Raw genomic sequence first — 13,428 nt, 5'->3', positions numbered from 1 at the left:
GTGATTAAAATGTTCTTCGCGTAAACATATTTACCAGTTACCACACGTGTCTATACAATGTGATTTCCAGAGATCCAATTATCGCGCTTACGTGCAATTGCACAAAAATGCCAGTTGCGGCAAATCGTGAGAAAAAGGGGCGATTGAGTGATTAGGTGATGCGCCATCACGTTCTAGCTTTGTCGTACAGGGAAATTAGCTATTCAAATTGATCGTCAATCGCGAGTCAATCTTACTATATTGTACCAACTAACGACGTGATTACCATGCAAACAAAAGCAAATGGTTTTACGGATATTACAACAGTTTTGTGCATTATCTTGTAACGTGAAATAAAAAAAAAATACTTGGAATGATTTTCTTTCACTGCTGTTTATTCTTCAAATAAGCCCGATAACGTGCAACAATAACACACAATTGCCTCAAAAATCAAATATTGTTTTGGTGATTAAATAATTCTTGAGTTTATAATAATGAGTACACTAATCATTTTATACCGCTCAATTGATAATATTTTCCCATCTTTTACATGGGCTATTCTTTTCGTTCCACTGTTAAACTTGTTGTTGATAAACAAACCTCAGTCGTTGAAATTGTTGGTAACATTAAAAATCATCAAACAGTATCAGTTTTGTGGAAAAAGTAGCTAACTATAGGAAAGTTAAAACCCTGTCACGTTTGTTGTTTCAATACTACTGAATTGCAATTCGTCCTAATGACCATTTGGCTGAATGACCCAGCATCAAGCGTGAGAGAAAGCTTGAATTATGTTCTTTTTACATCTAACCGAAAATGTGTTGTAAGCTACAGTCGCACGTACGGCTTTTATCTCATCGTATTTATTTAGTTGGTTACATCTAATTTACTCAAGGATACATATTTTACCATAAGATTAGTGGTAATATTAAACGAGTATTTGAGTAAAACTGTTTGGTAAAACTTTCAGCGTTGATATAAATGGAAACATGTGTTGATGAAATTGGAACGTGATAAAACAGAACAAACACTCTTGTGGATAATAATTTTGAAATTTATTACGTAAAAAACAATATCTTTGATAGAAGCTCATTTTTTTTCTTTTTATTTTGCAAACAAGTGTAATCCTTGCAAAAATACAAATCTAAAGAACCAAATATCGGGTTGCGCTGAATTGCTGATCGATAGGCAACTTGCAAAAAATTAACTGCAAGGCATACCGTATATTAGTTCTTCAGAATTGTGGTATTTTTAAAACAATCCTTAAAATTTAAATAATTGCCTTTAAGTCTATGTCTTATTTGCCCTTATTTGTGCGTAGGGTATGCTTGAAACTTTAACGCGATTATCTCGGAATAATGTTTTTTTTTTCAAAAATGTCGATGCGGTAACAGCGATTGCGGAAGCAGTTCTCAACCCAAGTAACACACTTGTCACCGAAGAGTCACGGCGGCGCAGGTTTTTGTTGCGCAGAAGTCACCGTGACTTACTTCTAGCAAGTAAGTATTTATTTGTTAGAAGTAAGTCACAGTGACTTCTGCGCAACAAAAACCTGCGCCGCCGTGACTCTTCGGTGACAAGTGTGTTACTTGGGAACCGATTTCAACATTTTTTTTTTGAATGTTGGCTATTCATGTGTCGTGTCTTTGAATGATCTACATTTTTTGAAAAAAAAAAGCATGTCAGTGACTTTAGGGGTCATAAGTCGAGCTTGGAACTTATTTATCCTATTCCGCTAATACCGTGTATTAGCCTCGGGTTAAGCAGACGGATTTTTTATTAATCAACACAATTCAACCCTTATGGGTTCCAAATTTACCGGAGCTTCGGTCAGGAAACGAGATACCTTTCAAGATATAAAATTATCAAAATGAAAAAAAAAAATGCTCGTTTGAACTTTTCACCTTCTCCTTTCGGATTCCCTCCATTGATCCTTCGCGAGATTCCTGTAGGGATTTTGCAAAGGATTTCTTCAGGGATTCTTCCAGAATTCTGTTAAAAATTCCTTCAGAAAGTACATTTTTCTAGAGTTATGTATTTCTTCTATAATTTCTCTCGGGATGCCTGCAGGGATACTTTCCGGTATTCCATCTAAGATTCCTCCCGGAATTCTATCGTTGATACCTTCAGGTATTCCTTTAATTGCCGTATTTTTATCGAAGATTTCACCCGGCATTTATTTCGGGTTTTTCCTACTGATTGTTCCTGAGATTTCATCATGGATTCCTACTGGATGCTTCCTTCAGGATTCCTTCAGAGATGTTTTCTGAGCTTCTAATATTCCTTCTGACATTCTTTCAGATATTCCTCCCGAGATTCTTTTAAGAGTTTCTTCTAGGCATCTTCGGAGATTCTTCCTGGGATTTTCCATTGATTTCTCCCGGGATTTTTCAGACATTTCTTCCAACATTTTTCCGCTATTAAAAAAGTCTCCTGCGTTTCCGACAGGATTCCTCGCGGTACTTCTTCATAGTTTCCTGGCAGTATTCCGAAAAGGTAATTCCCTAAAAACTCCTTTCGGGACTATTTTTAGAATCCCTTCTTTACTACCTTCCAGGTTTCCTTGAGGGATTTCTTCAGGGGTTCTAACAAGATTTTTTCAGGAGTTCCGTTTGGAATTCCTTTCAGGGTTCTTTCATTGATTACTTCGGGAATTGTTATGGGTTTTTTTTTTCGCAGAAATGTTTTCCGATATTTCATCAGGAATTCCTCCCGGGATTCCTTAATCAATTTCTCCTGGAATTCATTCAGCGATTTCTCTCATTATTGCTTCCAGGTTTTTCCACGGATTAGTCCCTAGATTTCACCAGGGATTCCTTCAGAATCCTACCTGAGTTAACCTGAATATTTTTCATTGATTACCGAGCTTACTTTTGGGAATCCTTCAAAGATTCAGATGGGGATTCCTTCTGGAATTCCTTAAGATATTTCTCCTGGGATTCCTTCCAATATTCCTTGTTTTATTTATTCTGAAATTCTTTCAGGCATTGTTTTTAAAGTATTCCTTCGGATTCATTGATTTTTCACGGGATTCTTTTTTTTTTAAATCTTATTGATTACAGAGAATCATTCTGAGATTGCTGTAATGATTTCTCCTAGGATTCCTGCGACGTTCTTTATTTTTTTTTTTTCACGGATTACATATACACTAAGTTTTTTTCGCCGAATCTCGGCAAACAGATTGCCGAGATTGGCACCGCCGAGTGCTCGGCAACCATCTCAGCAAAAATAAGGTTTGCCGAGATTTCGGCAATCACAGAATTGACAGCATTTAATATTTTTGCCGAAATCTCAGCAAATAAATTTGCTGAATCTCGGCATTTCATTATGTTTTTGTTTTGGAATGGAAGAAAAAGTTAAAAATGAAATGAAAAATTTCGCACTCGCTTGGAAACACAATAGGAATTACTACGAACATATTTGTTTATTTTCATCCATATAAATAAATATAACGAAAAATTAGTAAATTCGGCATCACACTTTTCTCGTTGTTTTCTCTTCCAGTCAGGTTAAATTGAACAGCTCCTCGATCGCGGTTGTGTCGGTTGTGTCAAGTTTGTGTGGCCGCCATTCTGTAATCATATAAATTTTAATGCAATTAACTAGAATTTGAATACTTACAGAAGGATTATGTTTTTATACTTACTTTTCTTTAGCATTCAGCGTAATATTCGTAATTTAGGATCTCTTCAACGCCTTGTAGCACTGATTTATTTTGTATGTTTTTTTTTTTGCTGCGACGTGCCGGCTGCTAAAGTGACGTTTGTATTTCGTAAAAGAATGGCATATGAATACTGAGATCTCGGTAATCTTGTTTGCTGATTTCGGCAAAATCTGTGTTTACCGATGTACTCAGCAAAAAATGCTGTCAGTTTTCATAGTTTTCAAACAAATTGCTGATAGTTCGGTAAATTATTTTGGGAAACCTCGGCAAAAACGTTTTGTTTGCTGAGATATCAGCAAAATCTTGAGTTGCCGTTAGAAATCAGCATTTTTTTCTGCCGAGCTTGAGAATCAGTTTTAAGTGTGTACTTTGATTATGCGATTTTGAAGATGGTGATTACGATTTCTATCGCACTGACGTGGCTGAAGAATAATCTACTAAACGAGCATACTATTCCATGAAGTAGAATATGAGCTTCCCAAGTAACCACGATGCTGAAGCCTTATTGTATGCAGATAGATATACGGTGGACTTAGAGCATTCATTACTTTCCATGAAAAAATAAGGTTGATTTGAAGTGTAAGTGGGCAATCATAGAATCAAATTAAGATTATACTGGTATAATCTTGGAGCAGTCGCATAGTTGCCATTTCCACTTTAAATCAACTTTAAATTTGCATGTAAAGTAATGATTGCTCTAAGTACACCGTATATCGGCATGCAATAAAGCTTGAGCATCGTGGTTACTTGGATTACCATCTTAGTAGCAACAGAGCAATGACGGATATTTCCTTGGGACGTTTCGCCCTTAAATATAGAACATTAATGAATTTCAAATCATCAGCCTTGATGAAAGTTGAAATTTCGTGCTACTTTTATTTTTTCTCTTCGCGTTTTGGAACTCAGGGCATGATGTATAAAAATGATCATCGGCTTACCGAGTTCAACATCGCTGTAAACTAGAGTTATGGAATTAATAAAACAAACTTGAAGAAACAAAAACTGATAGTAATAATAGTAAAAATATTAACATAGTTGAAAAAAAAAACATTGAAGATGTTGTTTGCAAGAGTAAAATGTTGCTCTGATTTTGCTGTCCTGCTGAGTGTTCTGTTTTATTCTGCTTGCATCGTCGATGTGCGCACTCATGCTTATGCAGCGTACTTGACGAAAACAAACCAATTTGAGCTGAAATAAGTTCAATAAAACACAGCCATGTACACAAAACCGTATCAATCACCCTGGTGTAGTAGTACCTATGCAGTAAGTACTATTGAAATCAGTGGCGATTGCATAACGGAATCGATTGCGCGAGCGATGAGGAGCGGTAATCAGTTTTTTTGACTGCATTTGGGTGAGTTGTAGTAAAAGCAAAGTCAAGATTGATAATGGTCCACTGTTTTACTTTTATCGCGCCTTCTTGCGGTCAAGGCCGAAATTTGCTGCTGATAACGTGCAAAGTATTTGCAAGGTCAGTAGGATTTTGAGTAGAATTAAATAAAACAGTAATTCCAGGATTTCTTAAAAACCTATTACCCTTTGCAACAAATCAACCCCCCACCCCTACCTGAACCATGAAACTAATAACTTTTGTTTTAATAAATATAAATTGCTTGGAAAGTAAATGTACTTTGAAGCGAAGCGTTAAGATGACACATACGTATTATCAGACAACCTGTTCCACTCAATTGATTTCTTCATAAATCAACGCGACAAGTACGTCCGCATGGAAAACTTTCCCCGTTTAATTCCATTAAACGTTTCACATGGCCCTTGCTCTTAAAACTAGTCTACATGGCGCTTAACGCGTGAACACATTGGTCATAGTAGAAACTAGCGAGATAAGAAAAATGACTGTTCAGCGTTCAATTTCTAAACACACTTATCCATTGCTCACATTACGTAGTCGTTAACCATCACTTGTAGTTACAATCACCACCATATTTCAAGTAGAACTTTAGACCAAATCTGTCCAGTTTCCACGTGACCAATCGGTCCCTAACGGCGTCAGTCGGCACGATTGCTCGATCGAGGTTACCAACGGCCAACACTGGAGATAGATAAGTGCTCCGATAACCGTTCTATTATTTCAGCCTAACGACATTACGCTATCGTTTATCACAATACAACTGGGCCATTATGAGACTTGCGTCTGTGCCTTCCAATGTGGGACAGTCGAACGACAACCGTTCTGTTAATAGTGACAGGAAACAGATTATGTTAATGCAAATTAATATAATCGTGATTTCTTATGCAATGATACCTTTTTCACTGCTGCCGTGAGATGTTGACTTTTTCGACGGCGACAGTATGTTGCTTGTATAGTGTCTACGAGCTCATGTGGCTTCGCCAATCGAAGACACGCGCTACCGACCAGCAAGTGGAGCTACCCAGAAGATGCATGAATGATGCTATGGGTTATGTGAAGACCAGTGGCATGTGTAGGAAACTTAACAAGTAGAAAAAGATGCTATTCTATACCGTATACTATATTTGATCAGTATTTATGTGGTTCTTCAATATATGGATTCATTTTGAAAATATAAATTATAGATGAGAAATAAAATTGCATTTTCTAAATTAGTATTTTGTATGAGAACTTATTGAACACGGTGAACAGTGTGCCCATAATAGGTAACAAATTGGCCCATTATTGTTACATAGTAAATTTTGACCAATTATTGTGGTTTTGATTATTTTGCAACATTTTAGTAATTTTGACCGTCTAAAGTGAAATATACAAGCATATTTCTATGTTTGTAAAAATATAAAAAAGGGGTTTAATGATAGTAATATAAAATAATTAAAATGTTATTTGTGTACGAAAAATGATTTGTAGTCTAGTCTAGTCTACACATACACTGCCATTCATTGAAAAATTCCTGGAAAATGATAGGATCGCCTACTCCTATCATTTTTCTTGTCATTATTAATGGTTATAGTACATCAGAGATGCATTACAAGCATTAAAGCGGCCAGGCCTACTGTGTAGCGTTGTTATTGTTATTGAACTCAGAAAACGGGGACATCTCGTACCAACCGTTCCTGGAAAACTGATAATAATGTACCGCATCGTTGGAAGTGACTATGCTAAGAATGTTAATGTCACTCCATGTCCTTTGGAATCCTGAGATGGGACAACGGTATTTACCCCGTATGTCCAGGCTCTCAAGCCTAGGCTTAAGCGCTCTCTGAAACGAGATCAAATATGATGGTATCCATCCCTCCCCAAATAAACATTTACCTCTAACATTTGAATTTTACTGATATGGGTATAAATAAAAAAAAATCAGAAATATCTCACCATATTGATTCTTATTGGAGCCCTGAGCATTTCATTCATCCTTTTATCACGGACAATCGGTGGGTAACAGTAACACACTTTAGCAATTATTATTCAAACTCATTCAAAACACTTTTGTGGGTGACAGATTGCTCTCATCAACTGAAAACTATCACTTTGAGGTCCCCGTGCAATCAAACTTTTATCATTATTCAATTTATAGGGATCCGAGGAAACCAACATACGGTGGACCCATCTACACCACAACATTATACACGGAACAGGACCACTTTCGTTCGCGGAAAAAATATTAGCTTGGCATCAAACTGTAGCACCACCAGCCAAAGTGCAAAGAAAAAAAAATCACTTCATACAACTGCCGCATGAACGGAAAGAGAAACCTATTAATACTATCATAATCCAAACTCAAAATCCACCCGGGAGAATCACTTCTTGGAGTAACAATTTTCTTCTCTGTCGGATGGCGTAGCACCACCAGAAATTTTTCTCTCTGATCGGCCGAATCAATAATAAACGCGGAAACGAACAAAACGTGACCTTTGTGTACGAAAAATGATTTCTATTATAAAATGATTGCTTCTTGAGTGATCCATAGGTGTGCAAAGAGTGTATATATCGGTCAGCAAATTACCTTATCGGTCATTGTGAGAGACAGCGCTTGTTGTTTTTGTCCGCTCGCCATCGTAAATTTTCCACATATCATTCTGTTTCACGCTATTTTGCGCCTCATTCTCCTCATACTATTTCTTTCTGCGGTGAACTCTTTTCTCAGCCGCTTTCTGCTCTACTGTACCGAGTACCACACAACAATATACGGCTTCAGGACAATATGCTTCCCAACACCTCATCAAACCAACCATTTTTGGGTCGTTGGGTCGTCGTACTGCACATAGTACCTATCACATCTCGCGATACTACGTTCACCGCTTCCGGGATTGATTTCCACAGATTTTCCTCGTCTTCGCTGAACATAAATGTCTCGATATTTTACTGTCAGAAAGAGAAAGCACTACATGAATGTTTGACATTGCTGCTTTCCTTGCAAACAGCAAGAGAACATTTCTGTCATGACACATCTGTCCGAAAAAAAAAGAAAGACAATTTTGTTTACTGGAGACGTCGGGTAAGGCTGTCATCTACGTGTCCCTCTCGTTCATAAAGCAAATAACGATGTTGGAGAGTAGCATGCATCACTCATTTTGGATAGCTAGACAATTATGGAAGACACTGTAGGAACACATGAAGGGACACATCGTATACACAAGGCATACTGGTACATCATTCAACGAAATACCATGCTAGAAGGATTGGATGCACAGTCTTCGATGGTGGGTGAGATTGCCCACTGAAGCTGAGACAGTCATACCAAAACGGTCACTGGATGGAGCAGCATGGTCTTCTAGGTTAAGTTTGGAATGCGGTTAAAAAATTTGGGGTAATTTCTGGGTGGGTGAGGATGTTGGAGAGTAGCATGCATCACTCATTTTGGATAGCTAGACAATTATGGAAGACACTGTAACCCCCCTTGAAGCAACGACGACCGACCAACGACATCGGGTGTCTTCGGCAATCATCAGTAAATAGACGAACCTTAGGCAGGCTTTTGATATTAAAGTTAGTAAAATTTGGACCACCATAAGTGTTGTGTCGTATCATAAGTTATAATCAATTTGTGCAGTCCTGTAAATATAGTTGCGAAATTAAATGTTGGTTTTAAGTTAATCTGTGTGTTTCAATGTGACTATCGGATGGAACTTGACGGAACTGGCCAGAACAAGCCAGTAAGAGACAACTGCGATGTCGGGCAAGGAACCCCCCACCTAAAAATACAGTCCACTGAAAGCAGCTTGGGTCGCCCCCCGACAAACGATGAGTACGAGCTGACACACTTGCCGTTGAGAAGCGGTGAATATCGAAACGCAACAGTCGCTGAGTTCTTGAGTTTGCCACGGTTTATAGCCGTGCTTGTAACTTACTGAGAACAAGATAGTAATCAGTGTCAACGTTTGGTCTTTTGGCATGTCTGGCTGCAGATGTCCTTGGGTGCAAAATAGGTACTGCTCTGCTAATGATCATCCCCATTAGTGCGGTGAATGTAACTAGTCTTCACATAATATACAGGCCTTCGTCCCTGGTAACAGAGAACAGACTCTCCTTACAAGAGGACGAAAAACGTCTCCACCGGTATTCAATGACCCATAAACAATCAAAACATTGTAGGTACATCTCATAAGTAAGAATATTGTAGTATTGTATGGGCTCCATATCATGAAACACACGTAAATCGTATAGAGTCTGTTAAAAAACAATTTCTTTTTTTTTGCTCTTCGTAAGCTTGGTTGGACAACACTACCTTTGCCCTTTTATGAGTCGCAATGTTAATAAATTTAGTTGTTCTCAAGAAAAGACGAGAATATGCCATGATAGCTTCCATTAACGAGGTTAACTCACAAAAAGTGAATTGCACTATTGTATGTACTAGAAAATCTAAATTTCTATGATCCCACTCGTCAACTCAGAAATAGAAATTGATTTGATTGATTTGTCTTTATTTAAGAGACCCTTGGCTTGGAAGAGGCCATTTCTTTCATTCGGGCCTGCCGCGTCGTCGTCGCCGATTTGGCTGTGCTCATTTTCGTACGGGGCGGTTTAGTGTGATTTTGGAGGCAAAGTGAAAAAGCCGCTTTTTTTTATTCGGACCGGCTGAGTCGTCGTCGTCGTCAATTTGAATGTCCACATCGTCGTACCCATGTGTAGTTGTGGCGGTTCAGTGTGATTTCGGAGAAGAGGCCAGTTAGTGGAAGATGCTGTAGCACATACGCACTGGACACTTCGAATGATGTTTATTGGTGAGCTCTTTCCATTTTATCATAATAATTAATGCTAAAGGATTTATACAATTCTGCTCTGGTTTTTGTGTATTTATCTAACAAATATTGAAAAGTTCGTCACGTCATGTGTCGGCGCTAGTTCCAAATGCACATTTAGTTGATAAGAAATAATTTCCTTTCATTTTTTGCATAAGCACAAACATTTGAATGGTTCGTCATCTTCGGTGTCGACAATTGTAATATTTTAGTCCAAATGAATACATGTTTTGACTCAAATAAAGGTTGCATGAATTTCTGGAAAAAGAGAGGGTCGGTAAAAGATAGACGGCGAACCATGCGGTAAGATCTTTCTGATTTATTTATCACGTGTTATTTTGTTAATACTTGTGAATTGATCGCGTTCAGCATTGTCTCGCGCGGAAACGCAAACTACAGATGCGTCGGTGTTTAGCATTATGTTCTCCTTAGTTGCGAATGAATAACTTATGTAGGGTGAGTTTTGAGGCACAATAGATCGCGTTCGTCGTCCAAGGTTTAGAAGGGTATTTCTTCGCGAGCACATTATTAATCGCGAATCAAAACATTACACTCGTTTACCGCGACAAAATCCTCAACACATCTCCATTTCCCCTGTCCAAACTCCTAGTGATTTCTCGTAGTAACGCAGAGAATTCCTCGGTTATTGGCCTAAGCGAGAATCACGTCATCACTTCCTTCCCTATCCTCAATTGACCTGCATTCGGACGCGGCCGGCGCTGGTATTGCTTATTGAAAAGTATTGGGATTCCAGCATTTACAGAATGAAGAGAAAGCTAATCCCAAGCATCATCTGTTGGTTCTTTGTGTAAATGCAGTTGTCCTTGCAATAACAGAGGAGCAACCGCGGGCGGTCAATCATGCTCATGCTCATGCTCAAGAGACCCTTGGCTGTTTCAAAATAGAAATCTATTTTACAATCAATACCAAAAAAATGACTATGGCATTAATGGGCCATTAATATAGAATGATGTCCTGCTATAATAGTTATTGTGAAGCAATTGACATAACAATGTATAGATTGACACTTATTGTTTTTTTCTTTTCAAGATACACGAGGCAATAAGGCAGGGGAAAATCATAATTAAGAATTTTATTGTTACATATTTTATTTACTATACATTTTACTTTAAAATTTGGTCTATGAATTGATTGACGACAAAATAAATTAATAAATAAATTTCTCGTAGGCTTTGTCGAGAAATCCATATAACGCGTCCGTCGTGCCATCGCCCAAATACATAGATTTGCTCGTTTACCAGTTACTACTTTTTTTACGTGAATGATATTAAGCTCAATTCATTTAATGTTATGTTGCTTAAAGGAGTGATTAGAATATAATTGAATGTAATAAAATATCAATAAAAGCTAAAACTGTTTGCATTTATAATGACCTTAGACAATCAGCAATCAATATTTTTAGTTCTGTACAGTCATTCTTTTCACATTTTCAATAAAACACAGATTCGTCCTCTAAAATATATGCTTTTATATAAACTCAGACTTCGTGTCTGGGCATACCTCTGTAAATACCTGCATGAATGAATTTCTTTCCGCTATTCACTGCGTTTAACCCCACTTAACAAATTTCCATCGCTCCCTTGCGAGTGGTCACGGTATAATACAGAGCTTTTAAACGAACAGTGATATATGCGAAGAAACTACACTAGCATCATCGACTTTATTTCAATACGGGCACTTAAAACATATTACTCAGGAACAATACATATTGTTCCCCCTTATTATCGTACGCATCTTTTAGTTTTACACTTATATTTAATCCCACTTTCTCAGTGCACAATCCCATACTCCTTCAGATTCATTCAACCAATTTCTCATGAAAGCTTTCTTCCCTCTTTCTTTGCAGGTAAAACGAGACGTTCGGAAAATCATAAGCTCGTAAATTGATTGCATGCATTAGCTCATCTGTGTTCACGAAAGGTGGTCCATCAGTGTATAATATCCTCGCTGCACCGGAACAGATCATACGATTATTTTTGCAATCTGTGTCGTGAAACATCTTCATCGTGTTGTTTTGTGTACTTTCATTTATATTCAACGTGTACTACATGATAGTTACCCTCCTTTGGTACCCACTTTAATCACTTTGTGTCGCGTGTATCACATATCGTCCGAATCATCCGTAAGATCCGACTGGGAAAAATGGAGATCGAAATTCAAAATCACATTTCGCACCTGGGCAGATTCACTGTCAAGAGTAGCGAAAATGATCGCCTTCTGGATGAAGCGTGCACTATGGCAAGTATTTGCAATCTGATTTATGACTGATTTTGCGGTGGCGGTTAACTTGGTTTGGGTGATGGTGTCGGATTGCTCTTTTGAAGTTATGCACTGTTGGTGGTAAAGAAGGCAACAATTGAGAAATTTAAACGTCGTTCGTCTATGCATTCAAATAGTCAAAATAACATATTGTTAAAAGCTTCTAATTGTTACATAATGATCATATTGTTATTGTTTAAGACACAGTTTTAATTATCTCAATTAAAATTATTTGGTAATAATAAAAGTAGTAATTTTCAATATAAACGAATGAGATACCAATGCTTCAAGGTATGTGTAATGTTATGGATATTGAGTAGCGCAGCTCCAGAGTTAGTTAGTTACCTTTATTAGTTTCTGGTATACACTTTCAAGCTAAAGTCCGCCTCCCTCATAAACATGGTATATTTTCAAGCCTATGCCTCCGTAAATTTGCATTCGATTTTAAAAGTCTAGATCTCATTCAAAAGATAATAAATCAAACGCCAAATAAAATTGAACAAAAGATGACGAAGATATCACCAAGTTTCATTTCCATGTTTTACGAATGTAACCCCAAACGTAAGCTCATACATCATATTGAGGGGTGATGCCAAACTTTTAGTCGATGACATCAATAGTTAACACATATTTCGAATTTTGTCCATCGTTTCTTTTATCAGTCTGACCTGCTTCTTGGGAAGTCGGCCGTCGATGAAGCTGGCTTGATAACTTCCCACGGACTCATTCGTTTAGAAGACGGACTATGCTCTGGGCACAGACAAACAGACGTAACATTTCGAACACTTTTCGATTCAAATCATAGTCCCGGAAGCATGTACGCCCAATGCTAAAAGGTCTAAGTTTGGCCAACCATCAACTAGATGGCGGTAATGAGCAAACGTCAAACTCAAAGAAAAACGATGTAAGCGCCATGGGTGGGCAGTTGGCCAACTATCATATATTTAAATAGACCGTTAAATCGGTATACGATGGGAAATGTTAGAGTGTTACGTCTGTTTGTCTGTGCTCTGGGATAACGCTTTGTAGGTGGCATTCAAGATGGTGATCGCCCAGAAGTTCTCACATTCACTTTCTTGTGAAAGTTGCAGGTTTTCCCTTTGTATCACTCGTCCGGTAAGGGAGCATCCATTAAGTACGTCACGCTAAAATTGGGAATTTTCGCTTTGTTGGTTTTCAGTTGCCCAAGCAACCCAGGGATGGGTTCATTCATTGGCAATCAGTTACATTCACTTGCTGTTCTAGCTTCAGAAACATCGTAGCAAAAACCAATGGTTGGAACGCTTATCCATTTTTGTTTTACCGGAACTTTTGTAGAACAATGTACTAGTGTAGAA

General features: G+C 37.8%; 1 protein-coding gene across 5 annotated transcripts in view; it reads left to right on the top strand.

The window, feature by feature from the left end:
• LOC109414420 (arylalkylamine N-acetyltransferase 1) overlaps nt 1-13,428 on the top strand; it is a 99,040-nt gene that overhangs the window by 66,616 nt on the left and 18,996 nt on the right. Inside the window, exons 2-3 of one of the 5 annotated variants that reach the window (XM_062851613.1) lie at nt 11,679-11,710; nt 11,960-12,070. The exons of 2 other annotated variants lie outside the window; for them this stretch is intronic. In XM_062851613.1, the coding sequence (XP_062707597.1) occupies nt 11,679-11,710; nt 11,960-12,070 (143 nt within the window). Of the gene's footprint in view, nt 1-11,678; nt 12,071-13,428 lie in introns of all 5 variants that reach the window. 2 more of the 5 variants (XM_062851615.1, XM_062851616.1) reach the window with 2 other exon arrangements.

This window comes from Aedes albopictus, chromosome 2, assembly GCF_035046485.1.
Source record: "Aedes albopictus strain Foshan chromosome 2, AalbF5, whole genome shotgun sequence".
In the NCBI taxonomy this organism is placed as follows: Eukaryota; Metazoa; Arthropoda; class Insecta; order Diptera; family Culicidae; genus Aedes; species Aedes albopictus.
Note: the sequence above shows the minus strand (reverse complement) of the source record. Positions and strands in the feature narration are given on the sequence as shown.